Consider the following 27407-nt stretch of genomic DNA (forward strand, 5'->3'; position numbering starts at 1 on the left):
AACTTATCTCCAGCTTTGTTTTCTTTAACAAAGAATGAAGTGAAAATGTGTGTTTTCTGCACATCTCAAATTAGCACTCCATCCACTTTCATTTCCACATCCAAACCATCATTCATTTCTCATGATTTGATGCTTAGATGCCAATTGGCCCATTTTCCAAATCAATTCTTGTGGGCTCCTTGCCCATCCACCCGCTGGAAAGAATGTTGAAATCCACATTAGGTCCCATTAAGGTAATGTAATTTTCAAGGTGTGTATTATTCTTTCTCTCACTGATTTGTAAAGCCTTTTTACAGACCCTTCTCTTTAGCCAAGCTTTTGATTCCCATTTCCTTGTCATTTATTTGTCCCTGCTGCTCAAATCCCTTCTTTCATCCACAATAAGACAGTCTGAATAATCATTCCAAATGTTAGTAGATGTACATTATGAAGAATCAAAAATGTTGGTCAATACTAGTTTCGAGTATAGCCTTTTGGGCAGATGTATAGTGTTCTGCTGAAGGTATAAAACTTGATTTGTACATTTGCATTTTTTGACTTGCAGCATAATATTAAGAGCTTGGGAGAACTTGAGGTATTATGAGAGATTTGCAAATGGATTCTTACAGCTAACACACCTGAGTATGCCACACAAGCACATGTTGTACAGCCAATATATTCAACAGAATGAACTGTTAAATTCCGTCTTCATGTGCTGATTAACTGCTGGACTGATGGCAGGGACATATCTTCGCACATGGTAATCATGTCCATATTTTGACAGGTAACAACCACAGTAATTTTTATTTTTATAGCACCTACTAACATCTGGGATGATTATTCAGACTTTTTATTATGCAGTAAGAGTGCTGCCATTATACCAAACCACACATGAGACAACAGCATGAAGACAGGTTGCATGACTCAACCACTCACAAAACTGATTTAACGAATATCCACACCCACACAGATTTCCTGTTGGAACACTTTGATGTTGGATAGAACGAATGTAATTTTGTTATTAACCTGGAAACCACAGAAAATATCCTCTAATGCACCCTTGTAATATTCATGTTGTTTGCCACAAGAAAATAGTTATAAAGATACAATATGTCATTATGTATGCTCATTTTGGTTATTAAAGGAAATGTTATTGAAATGGGATTTATACACAATAAAATGTGAAAATTTTGGAGCTTTATAAACATTGGAAAACTCATTTGTGTTTAGGAATCCTGTTTCAAACCATACATTTTAGTGCTTAATATTTTCAGAAGGAACTTGAACACTAAACTTGAGAAATGCAACGCAAATATGGCTGGCAAAACTAGTTTGGTAAGGTAGAATACAATCTGGAAATATAATTATTGCAACAGTATTTTAAAGGTAGATTTCTTAAGGAGATTGGAGAAGGGGAAAGAAAAATGTATAAACAAAAGGCCAGTGTAAGCAGAATTACAGTTCAAACAAGAGAGCTTGCTTACACTACAAAAGTTCAAGTTTGTGTAAACATGACTGCTTGCTGTAAAATGGCCAGTAGAAACCAAAACAATTTTGCTTTGCAAATTGGGTACTGAGCTAATACTGGAAGAAAACTGTAACTGGATAGAACGCATGAATCATTGCTCGGGGCAGGAATAACATCGGGTGCATCTCCATACCCTCAGGGCCCAACTCCTTCACTTATAGTCCCTCCTATTAGAATTACTGGCTTCATTTTCAACCAGCAATCAAGGAGAGCACATACTTTGCTTAGGCGCAGTTTACCTATTGCAACAAAAGCAAATCAACAGAAAGTTACATATATAAGGTAAGTGTACTTTAAAAAAAACTTTTATCTCTAACAATAAAACCAGTTGCAACATGATTTTAGTAAAAGATTAACAAGCATTATGGACTTAAGTTGTGACTTGTGTAATAATACCGTATTGTGGTTGTGTTAAATATTATGTACAAAAACAATGACAAAAACTTCAATCCTCTAAATGTCTCAATGGTCAGCAAAGGTGTTTGCTACTTAAGGCACATTCGATTACTGTACAGCACATATGAGAAGTTGTAATCAATCTTGAACATAATTTCTAATTAAATCAACTAACATATTGGGATGTATTATGGAATATGGCAAAGAAGTGCTTGAAAATAATCACCAGGAACTCCCCGGAGAATAGCACACCTGTAAGCCTATTACAGGGATCATCTGATTTATTTAATCACACACCATTACATTAGAAAGGCCAAAAAAAGCCCTGGAAAAAACTGCTTATTGGTAAGTACTACTAACTCATAAACACACTCCTCAGAAGCGAATATAGTTTGCCTTCTTTAAGACCTCATTTTATAATCTCAGTGTGAAATTAGCTTGAAGTATAAAACTGAAATACATTCAGTTACAATTTAAATTTTGATAGCTAGAATTAAGTTAAAACAGAGACCACAGGCACAAAAGATGTTATTCCCCAACTAAAGGGGAGAGATGTTTCTCATGCACCTGTGCTACTGCCTGAAACAATGTGCTAAAATAAGCTTAAAGTCTGTGTCAGCACATACACACCCACTCCAGGAACCAGCATCTAAATTTCCACATTCATCGTCATTCTGTCCTCCAGGCACAGAAATGAGCCAACAGGAGATGAACACATAGATAACTTGTGAAATATAGAATATGTATTTTCCAGAAAACAGATATTCATGTGGTGCAATGTTACTTAAATGAGGTTTATCCAAACAAATTGAATCTAGTTTGATTTTTCCTAGTTTTGATTTATGTAGACCTTTGGGAATAAATGAGGTCAGTGGCCAAAAGTTTAAGTGCATTAATATTTTATGTCATGGAGGTTTATCTAGGCAATTTCCAAAATCAGAATCTTCTTAATCCTCACAGTGTAATGACGTTGGAGATTGGTTTTGGGAAGAAGGGTATGCAGACATGGAAAATTCAAAACATTTTGCGCACCTACTCAGGACAGGATACAAAGTTGCATTAGAAGTAGCTCCTTACAGTTGCAGGTAGGTACAAGAGGGCACTGAGAGGGAACAAAGTGGAGCTTCAGTGAAAACAAAGACAGACTGCCTTCAATTTATTAATGAATAGATTTCTCAACTTAAAACTGATTCTATTGGTGCTCCCATGTTAAAATAACTTTGCTTACTTTTTAAAGATTTTTAACAGAGTAATTAAATATATTTTCCACATGAAACTACAAAAATGTATTACAAGCTAAACTAGTTTTGAGTCAACAAAACTAGTGTACGAGATTCTCTGCATCTCAGGACTTAATTTTAATAGTTATTGATAGCAAAATGTAGTCAATCGTGAGGGTGAGAATGATCAACGTAAATAATGGTTTTGGAAGCAGAACTTTAAAGTAAAATCAAACAAGTCTACAAATAGTTGAACTTTCCTTTTCAGAATAAAATGGGTTTCCTATCCATGAATAAGGTAACTGCAACAATCCAGATCTTGCCGTCCTTAGACTCACTCTGGGAGAAAAGAGGAATCATTTTTACTTTGGGGTGGTTCAAAAGTACTTCATTCCTGACCTTTAAATTGCCAAAATAGCTGGGAGCCCAATTTCTGTGCATGGTACAATTCACAACAAAATCAAAATAGAACAAGTTGGACATGCCATTAGAGGGTGGCATAATGAGTTGCTAAATGTTTCCCTGCAGGGAGGGAGGAAAAAAGGACAACTCATGCGATCTGCTCTTGAACATATCTCAAATGTACAGAAAAGAAGCACCGAAGAGACAAGGCAATCAGGAGGAGGCAGGGAGAGGGATAGTGCTGGGAGATTTTTTTGTACAGATAAGGTACATAAAAATGGCACGGATAATGTAGTGGAAATAAAAACAATGTATACTCATAATTTTATTTAGGAAAATTTCCAATTTGTGCATCTGCAAATGCTGTTTTAAACAAAAAAATTAGTTTATAATCTAATATTTAACTACTCGAAAATGAGGTGACAGTGGAAATACGTATGGCAACTTATAAACATGATACTTTTGAATTGTATTAAGTCATTTTAGTAACTTCGTGTACTGTTTTGCCATGGACATATTATATCACACTCAAGTACCCATTCATCAGGTGTGAGACCAGAATATGAATAACACCAAGTTATTTGACTGGGAGTAACAATCTGAGAATCAAATTCTCACAAAATGTAAACTGTGCATAAATGGACAAGCAAAGGTGAGTGGATGACAAATGCAGGAACTTTACGGAATGTTCAGACTAGGCCAGCAACAGAACAGTCAGATTTATCATCCTATTACTAGATGATCACTGGCCAAGAACTGAATTTGGAACCTTTAGACTATTAGGTCTATACATACAATATTTCCTCATGACATAGGAGGAAATATCGGCCCATCGAGCCTTTTCCAACTCATAGAGCAATTCCAATCCCCATTAATAATCCCTGTAATCTATTCTCCCTGCACTCCCATCAACTCCCTCCAGGTTCAACTACTCATCCACATTCTGTAATCAACTAAGTGGCTAATTAAGCTACCAACTCACATCTTTGGGACGTGGGAAGGAAACAGAGCATCCAAGGGAACCTCACGCAGTCACAGAAAACGTGTAAACTTCACACAAACAGTACCAGAGGTTGGAAATGAACATGGATCGCTGGAACTATGAAGCAGCAGCTCTACTAGCTGTGTCACTGTGCCCTCCTGATCTTGTTGAAACCAAACCAAGAATACTATTTCTGATCTTCCTGTGACTAATTCTGGGAAGCACCATTCTCTTAAAATAGTTGTTTAAAATAGCAATTTTTACACATACATATCTTTAAATGTATAGAATCAATCGAACTCATGCATACTACATCTGTAATTCTGAGCATTGGGCAACACCATGACACCAACCAAATATCTGCAGGGAACGAGTTAGGAATTGTTTCAGAAACAGAATCAACATTTAAAGTGGGTAGATCTGGAAACTTTCAAGAAATATCCAGATTTATCCCATCTTATCAGGCTGAAAGCAGATACCACCAATATCTTAATCTGAACTGCAGAATAGAAAGGACTGTTCCAAGAGTTTTCAAGCAGGTCAAATACACTAAAACCCTGATCAATATAAGAAACAGAACAAAATTACATGAAATAGTTTTTAAACATCATGGCATTCACAATTCAAAGTATTTTTATGCTAATTGCAACAAAAATCTTGAGAATTTCATGTTATGATTGTTCACTTTAACATGGTATTACTCAATATGCAATTATTCCATGTCAAACAGTCTTAGTAAAACTTTCCCTAGAAAGTTTGACATGAAGCTTTTACAGAATTTTAAATGACTTATTTATCTAAAATGGTTAGATCAGATTCCAAAGGGATCATCAGTTGCAAACATGCTGTGTATATTAACTGAAAGCTTAGTTATTATATACAACTTTCAGTGTTGTAGATGTGATTGTTCATATGTCTCCAGCAGTAGACATTCTGGTTGGCTTTACCCGGGCATGCAATTGAAATCTTATTAAATCTTTCTGAGATTAAGAAGCCAACAGATGCTGCTCTGCAGTATTGTAATCAGCAAGAAGATTCAATTACAAGATTACATAGTACCACCAAAATCTGCAAATTAATATTCAACAGAAATATGACAAAAAATTGACATAATAGAGGAATTTTTTTAAACAGGGAATACAAGTAAAGTGGAGATTTTTAATATACTACATGCGTAGTGCAATCAAACAAAATATAGTGCAGTACTTTTCAATAAAACAATCACTTTATATGACATAATAACATTGCAGTTGCCTCTATATGGGAAGGATCTATCCTCTCTCAGTAATAGAAGCTGAACTCAGAAAGAAACAGGTTAGAATGCTTTAAAAGCTAATAGAAAGTTCAGAAGGTTTACAAGAAATTGGAATATCTCTGGATTATAACAATTGTACAGTCTGATCACATATGGCAGAATTCATCAGAAAAAAAATCATACTTCTCTATTTCTTGATCTCAAAGGAACTTTAATGCAATATATCTAATGCCAATGGTTTTTACATCTATTTTTTTCTTTTGCTTACATTTCTCAAATAAGTGAAACAATATTGAGTAATAACTAAATGAACTTCTACCTTAATAAAGAGAAACCACAATCGACAATTAAACTATGCCTTACATTTATTTGGATGAATAAAAGATTAACTGAAACATTATATCAGAATATAATTTTTGGGATCAGAGTAATTAGTAGTGTGGAATATTTCAGTTTACTCTTCGTCACGAGAAAGCATCTAGCCTTTGGGGTAATATATTGCAGAAAGCTTCCAGACCATGAGAACGAAACCACCAGAGTTTCCCATGAACTAGGATCAGGACAATGCAATAAGGGCAAGCTGCAACAGGCCTTGCTGACAACAGAAAAGTCAAAAGAACAAGCTCCCTGAAATAATCTACTGATTTCCCAAACATCCCTCAGCCTTCTTATCACATTGAAGTAATTTGAGCTCAACCAGGTTTCAACATGGATTATCTTGTTCTTACTAATATGAGGCAAATATCATTTGCTTTTCGCTGAAGGAAAATAACCTGAATACAGCAATTCACATTTTTCGGAAAAATGCACATTAACTGGGGATGTAGGATAGATGGAGTTTAACACAGTAGGGAAGTTGGCCCCAGGTTACAACAGAGTTCCATTCCTGAGAACTATTCATAACCCGAATTGTTCCCAAGTCAGAAACGAACAAAAGCAGTGTGTGGGTGAGGATCACAGAAACAGCTGTGACGGGATAGCGAGCAAGTGCGGGAAGAGTGGCTGGCAGTCTCACTAACTCAGTGAGTGAGCAAGCCAGTCAGCTCAGTGTTCCCAGCTCTGTCTGGCTCGACACAGCCATGTGGCTCGGTGGGCGGTGGGGGGGTGGAGAGAGACAGTAGGTTGGAGAGAGGAGGCACACAAAAATGCCTCATTCCCACCCAGCAGAAAATGCCTGTGGCCCCATAGTGGCTGGTAAATCCACTCGTTCATATGGGAGGACCTGTAAAGAGGTAGTTATTAGGTGACAAGATATTCCGGCCAAATCTTTTATTTTACAGACATATTTATTTAATAAAATGTGCAGTTAACCATGTCAGTTAGACTTGCAATTACTGGCAACTAGAGTCATAATTCAAATCATCCTGCCAAACAACATCAGTAACTGTAATACTATTCCTTCTCCACATCAAAGTACCTGAATAACAAATCCATCAAAGCACAAACCCAAAGAGCAAAAACCCATCAAAAAGCAAACCCTGCCATTCCAACTGAAGGAAGCTGTATGAAAGCTAAAAGAAATTCACTGGAAGGAAAGATTGATAACAAAGAAACATTTTGCCACTGAATTCTTACAAGGAAGTTAATTAAACCACATGGGTTGCTTTCCAATTAAAAAAAACTGAATTAACTGCCTGAAACTCCATTTGCATAACAACCTCAGATGGGGCTACTTTGGGGAAAAAAGGACTTCATGTAAATCAGGTGGCATAACTCTTTTTGTTATGGATTTGCTCCTAGATGGATAAAGGTAAATGGGAGTTGATGAAATGTTCTGTTTGTCACTGACTGGTTGCATCATGGTCTGATACGGCAATTCAAATGCGCAGAAACGTAAGCAGCTGCAGAGAGTAGTGGACTCTGCCCAACACACCATGGGTATATCCCTCCCCACCATCAGTTGAGGATGAGCTGCCTCAAGAAGGCAGCATTCATCAAAGATCCCCACCATCCGGGCCATGCCATATTCTCACAGCTATCATCGGGCAGGAGGTACCTGAAGTCCCATACCATCAGGTTGAAGAACAGCCAATTCCCTTCAGCCATTCATTTCTTGAACCAACTGGCAAAACTCTAATCACTACGGTTTAGCAATACTATGACCACTTTGATCACTTTGCACTAAAATGAACTTTGATTTTTTTTGTTCTAATTGTGTTGCTTTTTAGAGAAACATAGAAAACCTACAGCACAATTCAGGCCCTTCGGCCCACAAAGCTGTGCCGAACATGTCCCTACCTGAGAGACCCATAGCCCTCTATTTTTCTCAGCTCCATGTACCTATCCAAAAGTCTCTTAAAAGACTCTATCATATCCGCCTCCACCACCGTTGCCAGTAGCCCATTCCACACACTCACCACTCTGAGTAAAAAAGTTACCCCTGACATCTCCCTTATACCTACTCCCCAGCACCTTAAATCTATGTCCTCTTGTCGCAACCATTTCAACCCTAGGAAAAAGCCTCTGACTATCTACCCGATCAATGCCTCTCATCATCTTATATACCTCTATCCAGTCCCTCCTCATCCTCCGTCGCTCCAAGGAGAAAAGGCCAAGTTCCCTCAACCTGCTTTCATAAGGCATGCTCCGCATTCCAGGCAGCATCCTTGTAAATCTCCTCTGCATCCTTTCTATGGCTTTCATATCCTTCCTGTAGTGAGGTGACCAGAACTGAGCACAGTATTCCAAATGGGGTCTGACCAGGGTCCTATACAGCTGCAGCATTACCTCTCGGCTCCTAAATTCAATTTCACGATTGATAAAGGACAATACACCATATGCCTTCTTAACCACAGAGTCAACCTGTGCAGCTGCTTTGAGCGTCCTATGGACTCGGACCCCAAGATCCCTCTGATCCTCCACACTGCCTAGAGCCCTACCATTAAGACTATACTCTGCCATCATATTTGACCTACCAAAATGAACCACTTCACACTTATCTGGGTTGAACTCCATCTGCCACTTCTCAGCCCAGCTTTGCATTCTATCTATGTCCCGCTGTAACCTCTGACAGCCCTCTATACTATCCACAACACTTCCAACCTTTGTGTCATCCGCAAACTCACTAACCCACCCCTCCACTTCCTTATCCAGGTCGTTTATAAAAATCACAAAGAGTAAAGGTCCCAGAACAGATTCCTAAGGTACACCACTGGTCACTGACCTCCATGCAGAATGCGACCCTTCAACAACCACTCTTTGCCTTCTGTGGGTGAGCCAGTTCTGGATCTACAATGCAATGTCCCCTTGGATCCCATGCCTCCTTACTTTCTCAATAAGCCTTGCATGAGGTACCTTATCAAATGTCTTGCTGAAATCCATATACACTACATCTACTGCTCTCTCTTCATCGATGTGTTTGGTCACATCCTCAAAAAATTCAATCAGGCTCATAAGGCAGGACCTGCCCTTGACAAAGCCATGCTGACTATTCCTAATCATATTATACCTCTCCAAATGTTCATAAATCCTGCCTCTCAGGATCTTCTCCATCAGCTTACCAATCACTTAAGTAAGACTCACTGGTCTATAATTTCCTGGGCTATCTCTACTCCCCTTCTTGAATAAGGGAACAACATCCGTAACCCTTCAATCCTCTGGAACCTCTCCCGTCTCGATTGATGATGCAAAGATCATCACCAGCGGCTCCGCAATCTCCTCCCTCGCCTCCCATAGCAGCCTGGGGTACATCTCATCTGGCCCCGGTGACTTATCCAACTTGATGCTTTCCAAAAGCTCCAGCACCTCCTCTTTCATAATATCTACATGCTCAAGCTTTTCAGTCTGCTGCAAGTCACCACTACAGTCACTAAGATCCTCTTCCATAGTGAATACTGAAGTAAAGTATTCATTAAGTACCTTTGCTATTTCCACCGGATCCATACACACTTTCCCACTGTTACACTTGATAGGTCCTATTCTTTCACGTCTTATCCTCTTACTCTTCACATACTTGTAGAATGCCCTGGGGTTTTCCTTAATCCTGCCCACCAAGGCCTTCTCATGTCCCCTTCTGGCTCTCCTAATTTCCTTCTTAAGCCCCTTCCTGTTAGCCTTATATTCTTCCAGATCTCTAACATTACCTAGCTCTCTGAACCTTCTGTAAGCTTTTCTTTTCCATAGAACCATAGAAAAACTACAGCACAGAAAACAGGCCATTCGGCCCTTCAAGTCTGTGCCAAAACATTATTCGGCTAGTCCCATTTACCTGCCCCCAGCCCATACCCCTCCAGCCCTCTCTTGTCCACGTATCTATCCAATTTACTCTTAAAAGTTAAGAGCGAGCCCGCATTTACCACATCAGACGGCAGCCCATTCCACACTCCCACCACTCTGAGTGAAGTTCCCTCTAATGTTCCCCCTAAACTTTTCCCTTTTCACCCTAAAGCCATGTCCTCTCGTACTTATCTCTCCTAATCTAGGTGGAAAGAGCCTACTTGCATTAACTCTGTCTATGCCCCTCATCATTTTATAAACCTCTATCATATCTCCCCTCATTCTTCTCCGCTCCAAGGAATAAAGTCCTAACATGCTCAATCTTTCCTTATAACTCAACTCCTGAAGACCCGGCAACATTCTTGTAAATCTACTTTTGAATAGATTTATTATAGCCTTTGTACACTACGGTTCTTGTATCCTATCGTAACTTCCCTGTCTCATTGGAACATGCCTATGCAGAACTCCACACAAATATCCCCTAAATATTTGCCACATTTCTTCCATACTTTTCTCTGAGAAAATTTGTTCCCAATTTAAGCTTCCAATTTCCTGCCTGAGAGCCTCATAATTCCCTTTACTCCAACTAAACGCCTTTCTAGTCTGTCTGTTCCTATCTCCCTCTAATGCTATCGTAAAGGAGATAGAATTATGTCAAAATCATGTACAATTTGTGTTTTTCTTATGAATACTGCTTATATGGTGTTATGTGTCTGTGATGCTGCTGCAATAAGTTTTTCATTGCACCTGTGCATACATGTTTTTGTGCATGGGACAATAAACTCAACTATGACTTTGATTAAGTAGTGCCCTGAAAGGACTGAGCTCTCCACTATTTGCACATCTAATTTTACAAAGACAAATGTGACTTTAACATTAATAGCTTCTGAAGTCCTTCTTCTGATATCAGGAAGCATCCATGACCAGAATGTTAAAGCAACAAGTGTGATTTTGTAATAATTTCCTGTACAGACGATTGTTATAAAAAAAACTTGCATTTATATAGCATCTTTCATATCTTCAAGATGCCTCTAAGTGCTTGCAATATCAAACCACATTATGCATTGATGCAGAGTCAAGGATCCAACAGGCCAAAAAGAAACTCTGATATAGCTGCCAGTTTGTCAATCTTTAATTCATTGTAAAGAAATTAATGCAGAAACTTGAAAGCAGCATCAAATTTTGCTATAAAATGGATCATAATTGGATAATCAAAATTTAACATTAAATACTGTTGGCAAATAAACGCAAACATTCAAATAATAGTTTTTAACCATTTTGTAAGAGGGAAAAACCTTCCTTAAACAGATGGCAAACAGACTGGAAATTCTAGTGTTGAAGTCATACCTTCATGTTTTTTTTGCATGCCCTGTGAAGACATGTGCATTACTTTTTGAAAAAAGATCACAATGTCAACAGTAAATATGGGATATACTCTGTTCCAGACTTTTAGAAACACTTGCACGTTGCTTTGAATCTTACAACTTCCATTTAGATCATGAAATAGATGCAATATACAAATGACTGTTTAATCCAAATTCAACATCATACAAAAGGTGGCCCAATGCCTCTTTGCCAAATTTGCATACAAGTTTCTGAAACCAGGTGTGTCTGAAGGAATGTGCTGGTTTTTACTCTTTGTAAAGGATTAACAAATTTCTATTCTTTCTTCTACAGTCTCATGCAAATTATTCCAGCATTTATCTAGTGGCAAATTTTGGTCAACTGGACAATCAAGAGTGTGGAGTTTTCAGATTATTACTTTAAAGTACCAACATTTAAAGAACACTTAAACAAAGATCCAGGGAATGCTGTGATTCATCACCTTTATCAAGAACATCAAAAATGAGTCTCATGAAAGAGCGCAAACCGAAGAAACCTCACTATATTCCTCGACCTCCAGGAAAACCATTTAAGTACAAATGTTTCCAGTGCCCTTTTACATGCAATGAGAAATCACACCTGTTTAACCACATGAAGTACAGTTTGTGTGAAAATTCTATTTCATTAGTGACAGACCAGGACCAAACAGGAAAATGTGCAAAAGTGAATGCTGATGCAACCAATCTACCCAATCAGAAAGACTGTGCACCAAATGTGAACTATGACTCAAGGTTGTCAAATAGTAACCCTATTCAAAATTCAGACTACAGAAAAGCTGATAAAACTACAAGCCATCAGGTCACCGATAAAGAAATGAAAGAAAATACCAGAACGGATGATCAAAATTTTACTCCAGTCACAAAAACAAAACAGAAGGAACCACTTCGGAAAATTCCTATAGAAAATGAAACTGAACAAGGAAGAGCTTTTGAAAAAGATGAAAGGTCATCAGCTTTCTTCCCTGTTGGGGAATTGAAACTCACTGATAGACCAGAAAAAGACAATGAAAAGACACATTTTATTCCAGTAAATTCAAACAACAAGGCATCCGCCATCCCAATAAAGTCAGCATTTTACAGCCCTGGTGACCAACATAGAGCATGTCCTCCTTCAACTTCACCAGAGCTTTCCAAGAAGTATACTGTGAATAAATGTTTTGGTTCAATTCCTCCTAATACATCACCACTGATTCCAGATTACACCCATCATTATTACAGTGAACGTGGTCTAGGAGTAGTCTTTTCACCCTATCTCCTCACTGGCAAGCCTGTTGAATACGACAGCCCAGGTATTTCACTCTATTTTTCTCCTGAACAGCAGAATTTTTCATCACCTCATCTACAAAACAGAGGCATGACTTTGCCAAGGCACATTGTTCCATCAACATTAGAGCAGTACAAAATTCTACATCATTCACACCTTCCCATTCCTTATGGTGTTCATCATCTCAACCCAGCTGAATATGGTATCCCTCAGTTTGGTCTAAAGTCTCAACAAGCAAATAACTCCAACAGAAATCAAGATCTGCACCCGTCAGTTGGCAATCCTTCACTATATGAAACCTCACCACCACCACAACTATATTTCCAGAACTCTCACAGAAGACTTTATAATGAATTGGAGAACCCTGTTCCAATGTCCTTATCAAAAGATAATGAGAGTAAAGTATTGGGAATGAATAGTAATTCACACACACCGGAAAAAAGTACAAAAATGAGCCCTAAAGCTGGAAGTGCAGCAATGGGCTCTCCAGGCCGACCAAGCCCAACAATGCATGTTCAAAAAAGCATGGTTTCAGAAAGTTGTGACGAATTGCCTAATTTTGTTTCAAACTCAAATAATAAAACTAACAGACTGGATGAAAGCTTCACCCCCTTGAGATTAGTCAGAAGTACCATGAATCTACAATCAAATGAAGTCCACGTTCAACATGACCAACCAGAAAGTCAAGGAACAGTCAGCAGGTACAGCAAACATCAATGGTTTTCAGAACTACTTTGTTGTCATTTCAGATTCTTCAAAATGCTTATCTGTACTGTTCACAGGTTGGCTGCCACTGTTATACATTAGTAAGCATTCACTGAAACAAAGAAAGAGCTCTTCAAATAATTTCATAGTGTTGATTTATCATCAGCATAGGAAACATAATCCAAATGTAGGACTGATTTATTAACCAAAATACTTAGGACTTCACACAGCTGCTCATTTTCAGGGTGTATCAATTATTAGAGACTGTAATATTTACTGAAGCAGACAGCACAGAAGGCCATGTAATTCATCACGTTTCTGCCAACTCTTTGACAGACCTATCCTCTTAGTTCCATTCATATTCCTTCTTCAAGGCCCTGTAAACTTCCTCTTCAAATATCCAATTCCATTCTGAAAGTTACTGCTGAATCTATTTCCAACACTTTTCCGGGCAGTGCATTCCATATCTCAATAATTCAGATCATTAAAACAATTCTCATTTCTCTCCCAGTAATTTGGCAGCAGTAAAAGAGCAGCACAGTGGGACAGCTAGTAGAGCTGCTACCTCACAGCCCCAGCGACCTGGGTTCAATTCTGGTCTCCAGTGCTATCTGTGTGGAGTTTACACATTGTATGACCTTGTGAATTTCCTTTGGGCATTCCAATTTCCTCCCACATCACAAAAACATGCAAGTTGGTAAGTTAATTGGCCACAGTACATTACCCATAGTGTATAGGTGAGAGGTACAATCTGTGCTGGGTATGGCCAATGGGAATGCAATAAGGATAAAATGGGTTAGGCGAGAGTTAGTGTAACAATAGGTGCTTGATAGTTGGCACGGACTTGGAGGGCCAAAGGGCCTTCGTGATGTATCTCTGTGTGATTCTACAAATCTTAAATCCGTGTCTTCTGGTTGCCAACTCCCCTGCTTGTGGCTATAGATTCTCATCTCCACATTACTCCACATCCTCCCCCACTACTCCCATCTGCCCTTCCCACCTTCCTCCCTTTATTCCATGCTCCACCTTCCTCTCCTATCAGATTCCATCATCTTCAACCATTTGACCCTTCCACCTATCACCTCCCAGCTTCTGACGCTGTTCCCACTTTCTGTCTATCTCCCCTCCTCACTTGGATTCACCTATCACCTGCCAGCTCTTACTCCACCTCTTTCCCTCCACCTTTTTAAACTGGCTACCTTCCCTCTAGCTTTCAGTCCAGGTGAAGGGTCTCAACCAGAAACACCGACTGTCGATTTCCCTCCACAGATGCTGCCTGACCCACTGAGTTTCTCCAATATTTTGTTTGTTGATCCATGTTACTCAAGTACAGCAAATCTCCTTTACACCTTTGTCAAGCCTTCAAAATCCTTTCCAAACTACACCACCCAGAACTGGACACATAATTCTTGAAGGTTTACTATAATTTCTTTGATTTTGAACTCAAATTGGGGTTAAAATAGATGGCCCAAGAAGCATGCGGGGGATGGTCATCCACTGTCAGCACACATATGTTTGACCCAAACAAGGCAACATGTTAAACTTGTGCATCTGCTCATTATAATATTTCATGCTGTTCACTGTCTTACTGCCTCAGCAGGGTGCATGAAGGGAGGGAGCAAATTTACGAGTGCCTAACAACACTTAAAACTAGCCTGCAACTAGCAGCAGCTGGAGGCAAGTATTCTAGAGATGGAACTGATTTGAGATACATAAATGAAGGCACTACTGAGGAGAAAGCAAGCTCCATCTCTTTCTCCTTGCCTCCTGAAATGGCCATATATAGAAGACAATGAGAAGAGATACATTCCCACAGAGAGCCAGAAGCCCTTGCACACATTGAAGGGAATGGGAGGAAATGACAATGGCAGTATCGAAGACAGGATACCATAATCACAGAATGTCAATATCCTAACACATGGTCAAAATCAATGAATGGACCTTCAAATGACAAACCCCACTAACAGCACCACCAACATCAAACACTACCCCAAACATTACTCACCCATGAATAATCTCTTTCAGTCAGAACTCACATGTAACACTGATATTCCCCAACACATCTTCCCATATCAAGCACTGCTAAAGGTCTCACTTTCCAGCTTTCAGACACTACCAGCCATTTATCTGTGACTGACACATCACATCAATACACTGCAGGACTTTTAGACAACTTCCTTGCAGAGAAAATGGCATATAGCCAAAGACGACAGCAGCAAACTATTAGGGTACCAAAACTTTCATTGTGAAGATTATACTCGATTTAATTGGAGCAGCCTTTACCAAGTCCATGGCAGCAGCAAGGTAGAAATCAGAAATGATGATGGTGTTCTCACATCTTAGCCTCTTCATTTCCCACTATGCACTCATCCCACAATTTATTTTGATTTACAAGTTGGAAATGGCTTGAGCATGCACCACCTACTTTGCCTTTTCTCCCAGTCACTACAATCTTACCTTGTGCATTTTCACTTTCAGATACTCAATAAGAAATGATTGGTCAGGCAGTGATGGAAGAGCAAGGAACAGTAATGATGACAAAATAATCACTTGATTTCACACTGCACGGTAGTGTAGCAGTTAGCGTAATGCTATTACAGTGCCAGAGATCCGGGTTCAATTCCGGCCGCTGTCTGTAAGGAGGTTGTACGTTCTCCCCGTGTCTGCATGGGTTTCCTCTGGAAGCTCCGGTTTCCTCCCACATTCCAAAGACATGCAGGTTAGCAAGTTGTGGGCATGCTATGTTGGAGCCGGAAGTGTGGCAACACTTGCAGACTGCCCCCAGAACACTCTATGCAAAGACAATGTACATGTGACTAATAAAGATATCTTATCCCCCCCCCCCCCCCATCAGCACATATATCGCTCTCCATTCTCTGTGCCGATGGTTGCCTCGGCCAACCCCTATGAAATCACCCTTAGCAGCCTGCTCCTGTGCGCTACTGTTCTGTGTTCTATAAGCTGCAGATGGAAGATGAGGTTGTGTCCTCGAGCTTGTGTTGAGCAATGTTATAATAGTGCAGGAGGCCACAGACAGAGAGTTCAGAATGACAGCACTCTTATGGCATTACTCTTAGCAGTGTGGAGGAACAGAGGGATCTTGAGGTCCATGTCCATAGATCCCTCAAGGTTGCCATGCAGGTCGATAGGGGTGCTAAGAAGGCGTATGGAGTATTGGTCTTCATTAGTCAGGGTCTTGAGTTCAAGAGCCATGAGGTGATGTTGCATCTCTATAAAACTCTGGTCAGACCATACTTGGAGTATTGTGTTCAGTTCTGGTCACCTCATTATAGGAAGGATGTGGAAGCTTTAGAGAGGGTGCAGAGGAGACTTACCAGGATGTTGTCTGGACTGCAGAGCATGTCTTATGAGGATAGGTTGAGTGAGCTAGGGCTTTTCTCTTTGGACAGAAGGAGGATGAGAGGTGACTTGATAGAGATGTACAAGATAATAAGAGGCATAGATCAAGTGGACAGTCAGAGACTTTTTCCCAGTGCGACAATGGCTAACATGAGGGGACATAATTTTAAGGTGACTGGAGGAAGGTATAAGGGGGATGTTAGGGGTAAGTTTTTTTTACACAGAGAGTGGTGGGTGCATGGAACACACTGCCTGCAGAGGTTGTGGGGGCAGATATATTAAGGACATTTAAGAGACTCTTAGATAGACACATGAATGATAGAAAAATAGGGGGCTACGTAGGAGGGAAGGGTTAGATAGATCTTAGAGGAGGATATAATGTCAGCACAACATCGTGGGCTGAAGGGCCTGTACTGTGCTGTAGTGTTCTATGTTCTATGTTAAAGCCATCAGCTCATACAGTGTGTAGTCGAAGTTAGATTAGAGATGGCAACTACACATGATGAGTCACAGGGAATGAATGACCCGAAACCAGAACAGGTGTTATTTGCCAGAGGACACAATCACACACCAATTCTGCAGGGACCTGTTAGGAGCAGGATCAGACGTATCTAAAATAAGTGTAAAACAGGACTACATATCTGCTGATCAGCAAAGACAGCATGCAACAAACATATCTAACCTAGCCCACAAACAAAAGATAATAGCAGAACTCTGCAGTCCTGCCATTTATGGGCATAAATGGTGGAGTACAATTAAACAGAAGAGGTGGCTTTAAGAATATACCCATCTATTGTGGTAGTGGACCCCAACCAGTGTGTGCCAGGGGCAAAACTGAAGCTTTTGCAACCAATTTCAGCTAGAAATGCAAATAAGTGATCCATACTAGCTTTCTCTTACAATCCCCACTATCACAGAAGATAACCTGTTCACACCAGGTGATATCAAGAAAGAGCAAAGAGTACAGCAAAGACTACACAACTATACAACACATTGGTTGTGACTTTGACAACTTGTGTTCCTGAAGTAGTCACACTTACATAAAGCAGCTACAGTACAGTTATAATACAGGTTTCTATCTGACAATGTAGAAAATTACCCAGGTATGACCTGTCAACAAAAAGCAGGACATATCCAGTTTATCTGATTACCACCTAGATAGTTAACATTCATTCATCAACAAATTGATGGAAGGTGTCACCATCAGTTGCAAAGTTGAATTTAGTGGTGAGGTAAGAGTGACTGCCCTCGATACCAAGGTAGCATTTGACCAAGTATAGCCTGAAAGAGCTTTGGTAAAGCTGAGTTCACTGGGCAAAAAGAGGAAATTACTCCAGTACTTGGAGTAATGCTCATCCAAAGGAAGGTGGCTGTGGTTGTTAGAGGTCAATCATCCCAACAATTAAACGTGGCTGCAGAAGGTCATCTAGGCAGTGTCCAAGGCCCAATCAACTTCAGATGATTCATAAATGACCTCCCTTCCATCATAAGGTCACAAGCGGGGGATGTTTAATGACGCCATGTTCAATTCCATTCATGACTCCTCAGAAAATGTAGCAGTCCAGCCCTGAAAACAGCAGGACCTAGACAACGTTCAGGCATTGGCTGACAAGCAACAAATAGGTCTTGAACATCTCCAATATGAGATAGTTTAACCACCTTTGAGTTGCAGACTCCCTCACCTCAACATCCTGGGAGTCAATATTGACCAGGAACTCAACTGGATTTGCCACATAAATAGTGTGGCTACAAAAACCAGTTAGAAACTGGGCATTCCACAGTAAATAACTCACCTCCTGACACCCCAAAGCCTTTCTACCATCTAAAAAATACAAATTAGACAATATGGAATATACTCTGCTTCCCTCAAAGTGGGCAACTCCAACATACGCAAGCAGAATCACTATCCACGACAAAGCAGCCCACTTCACTTGCCGCCCACCTACAACCTCTACCATTAAGGAAGATGAAAGTAATAGGCACATGGGAACATCAACACCTGCAGGTTCACTTCCTTCACACAAACCATTTTGATATGAAAATATATCCTTCATCATTACAAATTCTGGAAAATTCCTACCAAATAACATTGTGGACATACCTTCACCAAAGGTTCTGAAGCAGTGAATGAGGTGATTTAACACCGCCTTTCCAAGGGCCATTAGGGATGGGGCAATAAATGTTCACCAAGCCAACAATGCCAACATTTCGGAAACATTGAAAAAATTGAAAACTTTGATGGAACTCTTACAGAAGCTGACAAATTGGTATTCAATTTGAAATCTGCGAACTATTAGTAGGACTGTCAGAAAACCTTGAGCAAAATGTTAAGGGGCATGGAGGAGTTCAGCACTGACAGAGCTTTGGGTAGAGATCGAAGCCCAGCCTTTCCAGTAATGAAATGGTGGGCAGATCTAACATGCTTGTGCACCCAACCAAATGAGGTTTCAGATTATTGATACCTCAGCTTTGATTGCAGAACATCTAACAGCCAGGAACTTGTGCAGGCAAATGCTGCTATCATGCAAGTTCAAGAAGCAGCCATCCAGGTCCATAGTAGCCACCATGGCTCTGGATATCACTGTTAAAAGGTGTGAAGGGTGCCAGAGCAGTACAGCAATACAATTGCCAACAGATTACTAGTAAGGTGTCAGGAGCACAAATCTCCTGTCTTTTCTTAGCATGAATGCATTTGCGATCCTATCACTATAACTCTGCCAGTCGTAAACTCTGATTGCTCATGCTGAGAAGGTACATGCACACTCGACTAGTTACGTAGCAACTTCAGCGGATTAGACATAATCACATTCAGTTGCAGTGCCTATCTGAGTTGATATGTAGCACCTGCAAAGTGATTTACATGCAGCCAACTGCACACTGCAGCATGGGAAGTCTGCAATTTTTTCAAGGGCACATGCATGCTCCACCTTCTACCTCCCAAAGACAACAATGGTCAGCAAACTGCAAGATGTTGCACATTTTTCTGGCTCTAGACTGGAAGAAGCCAAAGTACAAAGTTTCAGGTCCACAGTGACCTTGACAGCCTGTTCTGAAGTAGGAGTGGTAGCTGCAGCAAATGTCACACTAGTTTCTGCGAATAGCAGAGGAGCAGAATTGCTCCAGAAGAACCCGTGGATCAATTCTAACAATCCCTCCTCTAAATCAGATGGATGTGATTCAAATTAAACAAATTCTTGAATTTTTATTTATGTCGACACCAGCACAGAATGCCGGAAGTGCTGCACTATCAGCATGCTCTTGGTTTCATTACTTTGTTCAAAATATAGTATGTGCACTCATTGATACGAAAGCCTATGTCGTGGGATTGCTTCTATGAGGAGAGGATGTGCTCCTAACGTCCTGAACACTTAACCCTTAATCAATGCCTCGTGAATAAATTACCTGTTCAGATTTTTCCCTATTTTTGGGGTTAAGTGGAATATTCAATTACAAATGAGATACCTTGAAGAGGTGCAAGGAAAATATCTGAATCCAAGTTATTTGTATATATTTAAAACATAAAAGCAATTAAGTTCAATCTGAAAATCCTTTGCTTTTCTGTTTACTTTCACTCCCTCAAAATTATTCATTTTCCATTTGTTACAAAATATCTTTCCTCAACAAAATGAAGAAAATTGACCAGTTAATTTCTTGAAAGATGTTGATTAAAGCATAAATGCTTCATGATATTCAAAAAAAGATAAAAATTTAAGAACTGCAGAAGCTAAAAATACAAAACAAAAACTTCCAGTAAGGACTCAGGTCAGGCTCCATTGGTGGGAAAAGAAACAGAATCAATGTTTCAGGTCAAGTATTTCCAGCATTTTCTGTTCTTCTTCAACAAAGGGTTTGGAGGTTGTAGGGTGGGTGGGTGGGTGAATGTCTGCTGAGGTCCTGAACAACATTTATTCTTTGTAGAAGTTATTAAATTGAATCTAAAATTTCTATTTTGCTACTCTGTTTACAGAATCCTTTCACCCAATGTGGATTCTATATCCAATCCAACTTATTCTAATGTTACCATTTTGGATTACTACCATGGCAATACTCTGGTACCGACCAACTTAAGTTCAACTAGCATGAAACCGCTAAACCTTTCCAAAAAAAGTAAAGCAAAATCGGAATTGGACCAGCAGCCTGGAACTACGAATAAAAATTTGCTACAGGATTCAAGTGAAGGTACATCAGACGGCAATCATTTCCTTCTGGTTAGAGAGTTTGAAACTTCCACAAAGGTACAGGACGTACCTTTAAATCTTTCACTTAAAGCAAACCACAATCATAGTTTGAAAACAGCTGAAGATTCTATTCCATTCGACGTCGATTTCAAAGACTCAAGGGTAAAAGCAAAAAGCTTAAATGTCAACAAGTTTCTCCATTCAGACTTAAATATTCATTCAGCAGAAGACCCGAATATAGGCAAAGGTTGCCACAAAGCAAATAAATGTAAAAGTCAGACAGAAAAAGCTGCAAACTTGCAAACAATAAATGATGTCCAATGCACTGAATGCTGTAACGATGAACAGAAGCAGTCGGCTGCTGTGGCTCTTTGTCAGTTAGCTAGATGTGACAAAAGAAAATATGATGAGGAATGGTCTGTTCCACCATATGGAGAGCTGGCTAGTAAAGAGGAACCAAGCTACAAAGAAAAGCACAAATGTAATTCCTCTGCAGTTGAAGAAGTAAAAAAACAAAAATCAAGGTATCAGAAAAGATCAAATGAAGGATCAGTTAAATCAGATGTAAAAATCAATGACTGTGATAGAATATTCAGTCTGAGAAAGAGAACTAAAGTTGCATGAAACAGAACATCTTCAACTGAAACCAATAACAAGATGAACTATTAAACTATGTAAAGTTGATGGCAATGGTTTACATCAACAATTAGTCACAAAGATGTGGAATACAACCTGGAACATATTTGTGTTCAAGGTCTTTAACTTTCAACTGTACACACTATATTCAGTGTTGGTTAAAAGATTATAGTGAAACAAGACAGCATATGGTTGAAGTTAGCAGCTCATGTACTTTCAGTTTGAATTGCATTATATGGTATGGTATGGTATTGTGCTGATCAGGCTGATAGATACGACATGGATAGGATTAAGATGTAAAGTGAGACAATCATTCTTTAGGGAGATCATGTTTTTATTTGGAGCTCTTTCTTCTTAAATATATAAAGAATATATCTAAGTGAAAAGAATTTCAATACAAGAAGCTGCAAAATAACGTAAACTCCAAAAAATTATCTGATTCCTTCTCTGAAAGTGAGTTGCTTTACACAACTACCTCACAAGAAATAAGTAGCATGTTTCATTTGTTTGTAAAATGTTCTAAGTAGCCTTGTTCAACAACCAATATAACCAATGTTCAACATCCTCTTACAGTTGTAAAAACATTATTGATACGAACTACTTTAGCAGACACTAATAGAGAATAGTGAAATCAGGGGTCCCATTGTAAACATGCAAATCAGCACTAGCAATTCATTGCATCTCGGTTCCACAAGCAAAGACTAAGTATTTCCAATATTATCAACTCCAGAAAACATAATCATTTATGACAACACATAAATAACCACTTCTTCTTGCATATATAAAAAACTTACTGAGATTCTGTTTTTTTTCCCCAATCATATGTAATGGAATCTTGCGAGGTTAACACATAACAATCTGGATTATCAATGACTAGGCTGCACCAATACGAAAAGGAAAACAAGGTCCTGGCTGCTGCCCACAAGCCCTCTCCATAGTCACCAGACATTTTCTGACTTAGCCCAGAAATGGTTGGCCCATCACACCGGCTTGAAATGTCCCAGACTACCGAGCAAGCAGGGCACCCCCCCCCCCCCCCCCCCCCCAGTAGTGCAATAAAGAAAATCATTCAACCACTTTTGGGCTTCTACAGCTGAAGGCCTGCACCCAGCTTTGCCAGATGTCAGAACTACTCTGGTTACCAAATACCTTTGACATTTAGTGACTATCAAAGTTAAGTGATGAAAAATAAATTAAAATAAATAAAGTCACTTAAAATACATCACTAATCAAAAACATTAAACTACACTGAAATAATTGGTGAAAGAACTTATAAGAATATTAGAAGTAGGTTATTGTCTCTTTTGTCTTTCTTCTCAAGTTAATTTTGGTAAAAGAACAAGCAGTTTACTCCTTTATGTCCCAGCTTGCTGGCACTTCAACAGCAAAAGTGGGCCACTAAATCACTGTAACCTAAAAACTTTGATGCAAATTAAACCTCAAGTATGACATTCACACTGCAAATCTGATAATGGAAATGATGATATCTTTAAAGTCCAAATTGACCAATTGCAAATAACTGTTCACTGAATGTCATTTCATTGCACTTACCTGGTGAAGACCAAAAGGTAGTAAAAGTACATATGTACAGTTATCTCGGTACTTTTTACTTGGTCAAAAGTCTGTGATGGTCATTATAATAATGTACATTTTTTATCATATTCTTAATTGAAATACTGGGAAATCAATTCTCGAGGATTATTTAGGAAAAATGTATTGAGGATATTACTTTAGATAATAGGAAATCTCTGGTGATGGAAATACTATGATGTTCAGCCATTCATTATGTTAAAAGATTGATGTTTTTTGCTATTGGATTAAAGATAATTTATCATGCACAAATAATTGCCTCACTCCTTGATTTACATTCAGAAACAGTCTCATACTTAAAAATACAAGTATGACTTCTTTGCAGATTATAACTATATATGTACCATTCAACAAATGAATCACTTTTTTACACTTACATAAATTAGGTTTAAGAATATTGTGGACAGAATTTATTAATCCACTAATCAATCCACTGTTAAAGTGATTAGATACATCATTTTAGAGCTGTAGAAGTATGAGGAGATGAAAATCTAGCAAACAATAGTTCTAATCTTACACCGACTGTTTTTCAAAAAAAAAAATCATTAATAGAAGCACAATAACTTAGTACCACACGGAATACAAACAGAATCCCTGGTTTTGTGGCTGGAAGCACAGAGTACATACATAGAACAGTACAACACAGGAACAGGCCCTTCAGCCCACGACGTTGTGCCAGACTAATTAAGCTTATGACACCTAATTAAACTAACCCCCTCTGCCTGCACATGATCCACATCCCTCCTTTCTCTGCATATTTATGTGCCTATCTAAGAGCCTCTTAGAAAAGGTTCAGGTCTAAAAACCACGTTAATGTTGAATTTGTTCGGAACAATAGGGAGAGATTGAAAACTCCAGAAAGTTGAGTGCAAACTCAGTCTCAAAACCTTACCAGAGGAGGTCCAACAAAACTTGTGTTAATAAGCAACTAATAGGCCACATCTGCCAACTTGAACATAGATAATTTTGAACAAAACGGAAAAATCCAAGTTTAAAGATATTTCTCCATTCAAAAGATGGCAGAAATAATAAAATTTACTGCCATAAAAATCAGTAGATGCTGGCTCAGTCAACAGATTGAACAATTCTTTTTCTTGACAAGAATAGAAAGCTAGGAAGAAACAGAAAATGCTAAAAATACCCAGCAGTTCAAGCAACATCTTTCGAAAGAAAAACAGTTAATGCTTCAGGTCCAGTAACCTTGTCAGAAGTGGAGGAACGCAGATCTGAAACATTAACTCTGTTTTTCCTCCCCCACAGATATCGTCTGGATGTACTGAGTACTTCCAGCTTATTTTGTTTTTGTTTCAGATTTCCAGCATCTCCAAGTTTATTTTGATTTTCATGGAGAGTTAGGAACCAGATCAAACATGTTCTCACTGAATGGTGAAAGGATCAAGTAAGTGGTTTTCTCCTGTCCCTGCATTCCCAAAACATCATAAGTACACAGGAGACCATACCCATAGGGCAACAAATGAGAAAACAACAGTCGATGTAAATATTCTGCCATCTGACTTAATACTTGAAACCCAAGCGATTATATGTTAAAGGAACAGAATAAGTTCCTTTACCCAGCAGAATGATCTTTCTATTCTAACATTCTGAGTTTTAGCTGTGTCAAAAAAAATACATCTCCAAATCCTTGAAAATCTACAACCCTAGCTACCCCACCCAATACACTAATTGACGACGTCAACCACTGTACACAATAGTGGGGGACTGGAGAAGTAAAACCTTCATGGCCTTGAGCAAAAGAATATCCAAGCCTATTTTTACACGTGTTTTCAGGCACATTACAATTTTTGGGCCAATGCATGCTTCTTTATTATGAAGAGGAGTGCCTGCCTTACTACATACCATCAGGAAGCCGAGAAGGAAGTAACAATCCTCTTCTACCCAGTTCGGCTAGTGCAAGACATCCACCATGCCAGGCTGTATCTGTTTCCTGAAAACTGCAATAAAACATTCATGCAATATTTCAACGTAATTTAATGTCAGAAGCAGGTTAACAGTTTGTACAATTGGGGTGCATTTACTTAAACTAGAAAGAGAACAGAGAAGAGAAAAATACTGTTCCATGTCTCAAGTGAATTAGCAAAGAAGAAAAATGCAAAAATATCAGATATTATGGTTTGGAATGGTTAAGAAAGAAGATTTAGTCCAGAATAAAAATATTAATCAATGCAGTTGAAGATCTTATAGTAAAACCACATTATTATTTTAAATTTTCCAAGAATTTAAGATGAGGAGACTTAAATGGAAATTATTAAGAGGTGCAACCAGATCAGAGATCTGGTTAGTTAGTTTACTTTAATTTGAAGTGATGGAGTGTTTGGAATATTCTACAAATTGATCAATGAACCACTATTGTTATTGAAATGTTACTCGATAGGTCAGTGACCCAATTAGCCCCTTTCTGGACATTGAAATTTATGTATAATGTTCAATATATAAAAGTAACCATTTTCACTGCCCTCTATTCATATTTTCAAAAGAATAAATTCCAAACTCACAACAATAAAGCTTTCAATACCATGAGAAGATTTAAACTCTAAGCCCAATGTGAGAACAAAATATTGTTACACAGCAAGTGGTTAGGGTCTAGAAATTCACTGCCACAGGTAGCAACTTCAATTCAAACTGAAGAAATATCTTGTATATAAATATAATATATAAATACAAGAATTTGCTGGGTTATAAGTTGGGTGGGGGAATGAGACTAGTTGAACTGCTCTTACTAGTTGAAGGCTTCGTCAGGCCAATTGGTTTCCTTCTGTGCTATAACTATCTTGTGATTATGAACTTACAATAAACATTAAACATCTACAGCTCAATAACCATGTTGGCAATGGCACTGAAGAAAGTAAAATTACTTTTAAAATATCTGCAAAATCATTTACGCAATATTAATAGTGTAACTTTGCATCAGAAGAAACATTAAGGGAAAAAATAAAAATATTAGTATTTTATGTATAAACAAGGAAAACCAATGCCTATGCTGTACAAATCTTGCATTAAGGATGTGATGACTAACAACAGATATTTTCTTAGTAGTACGCAGCTTGCAAGTCCAAAGGGAGTTAAAACAGGTCATGTTCCATCATGGATAGTTTTCTACCCAGACAGCACAATAAGTTTTGATTGGTTTTTTTTTCAGACCTGAGCAAGACAGGAGTTTTCTGCTTATCCGGAAGAAACTGTTCAGTCGTAAAATATTACTAGTTAGAGCACTAAACATTATCCAATAACATTAATAAGTATCATCAAGATTACGTTCTACCTGAATATTAATTTCAGGCATATATCTAAACAAACACTCTCCACCAGCATGCAGAATAACCAAAAGACCTCAATGGCTGGTGAACCACATACAGTGGCATGCAAAAGTTTGGGCACCCCTGGTCAAAATTTCTGTTACTGTGAATAGTTAAGCGAGTAAAAGATGACCTGATTTCCAAAAGGCATAAAGTTAAAGATGACACATTTCTTTAAAATTTTAAGCAAGATTACTTTTTTCGCCCATTCTTCCTTGTGAGATTCTTGGACCGTCTTGCATGCACTGTCTTTTGAGTCTATCCACAGATTTTCGATGACGTTTAGGTCGGGGGACTGTGAGGGCCATGGCAAAACCTTCAGCTTGTGCCTCTGGAGGTAGTCCATTGTGGATTTTGAGGTGTGTTTAGGATCGTTATCCTGTTGTAGAAGCCATCCTCTTTTCATCTTCAGCTTTTTTTTATACAGATGGTGTGATGTTTGCTTCCAGAATTTGCTGGTATTTAATTGAATTCATTCTTCCCTCTACCAATGAAATGTTCCTCGTGCCACTGGCTGCAACACAAGCCCAAAGCATGATCGATCCACCCCCGTGCTTAACAGTTGGAGAGGTGTTCTTTTGATGAAATTCTGCACCCTTTTTCTCCAAACATACCTTTGCTCATTGCGGCCAAAAAGTTCTGTTTTAACTTCATCAGTCCACAGGACTTGTTTCCAAAATGCACCAGGCTTGTTTAGCTGTTCCTTTGCAAACTTCTGACACTGAATTTTGTGGTGAGGACCGCAGGAAAGGTTTTCTTCTGATGACTCTTCCATGAAGGTCATATTTGTGCAGGTGTCACTGCACAGTAGAACGGTGCACCACCACTCCAGAGTCTGCTAAATCTTCCTGAACGTCCTTTGTAGTCAACGGGGGTTTTGATTTGCCTTTCCAGCAATCCTACGAGCAGTTCTCTCGAAAAGTTTTCTTGGTCTTCCAGACCTCAACTTGACCTCCACTGTTCCTGTTAACTGCCATTTCTTAATTACATTACGAACTAAG

At 38.9% G+C, this 27407-nt stretch overlaps 2 protein-coding genes across 5 annotated transcripts in view; one reads left to right on the forward strand and one right to left on the reverse strand.

Annotated features, from left to right (window-relative positions):
* Positions 1-27407, reverse strand: part of tbcd (tubulin folding cofactor D) — a 202840-nt gene that overhangs the window by 124417 nt on the left and 51016 nt on the right. For both annotated transcript variants that reach the window (XM_052033297.1, XM_052033298.1), the window contains one exon: positions 24950-25044. In XM_052033297.1, coding sequence (XP_051889257.1) covers positions 24950-25044 — 95 coding nt within the window. The remainder of the gene's footprint in view (positions 1-24949; positions 25045-27407) is intronic.
* Positions 1658-22517, forward strand: znf750 (zinc finger protein 750). Of its 3 annotated transcripts, XM_052033303.1 has the most exons (5): positions 1726-1789; positions 2864-2988; positions 3652-3792; positions 11655-13324; positions 20656-22517. In XM_052033303.1, exons 4-5 carry the CDS (start codon positions 11823-11825, stop codon positions 21488-21490), a joined length of 2337 nt encoding a protein of 778 aa, XP_051889263.1. In that variant the 5' UTR covers positions 1726-1789; positions 2864-2988; positions 3652-3792; positions 11655-11822; the 3' UTR covers positions 21491-22517. The 3 variants fall into 3 exon arrangements, with proteins under 3 accessions (XP_051889261.1, XP_051889262.1, XP_051889263.1); XM_052033302.1 differs by lacking the exon at positions 2864-2988 and having other exon boundaries at positions 1712-1789; XM_052033301.1 differs by lacking the exons at positions 2864-2988; positions 3652-3792 and having other exon boundaries at positions 1658-1789.

Source organism: Pristis pectinata, chromosome 18 (assembly GCF_009764475.1).
Source record: "Pristis pectinata isolate sPriPec2 chromosome 18, sPriPec2.1.pri, whole genome shotgun sequence".
Taxonomy (NCBI): Eukaryota; Metazoa; Chordata; class Chondrichthyes; order Rhinopristiformes; family Pristidae; genus Pristis; species Pristis pectinata.

What these genes read in the sequence shown, in the direction of transcription:
- znf750 (XM_052033301.1), top strand. Translation starts at nt 11,823, where the DNA reads ATGAGTCTCATGAAAGAGCGCAAACCGAAGAAACCTCACTATATTCCT. An exon ending in AGTCAAGGAACAGTCAGCAG is followed by an intron (nt 13,325 to 20,655) that starts GTACAGCAAACA and finishes CTCTGTTTACAG; the next exon opens with AATCCTTTCACCCAATGTGG.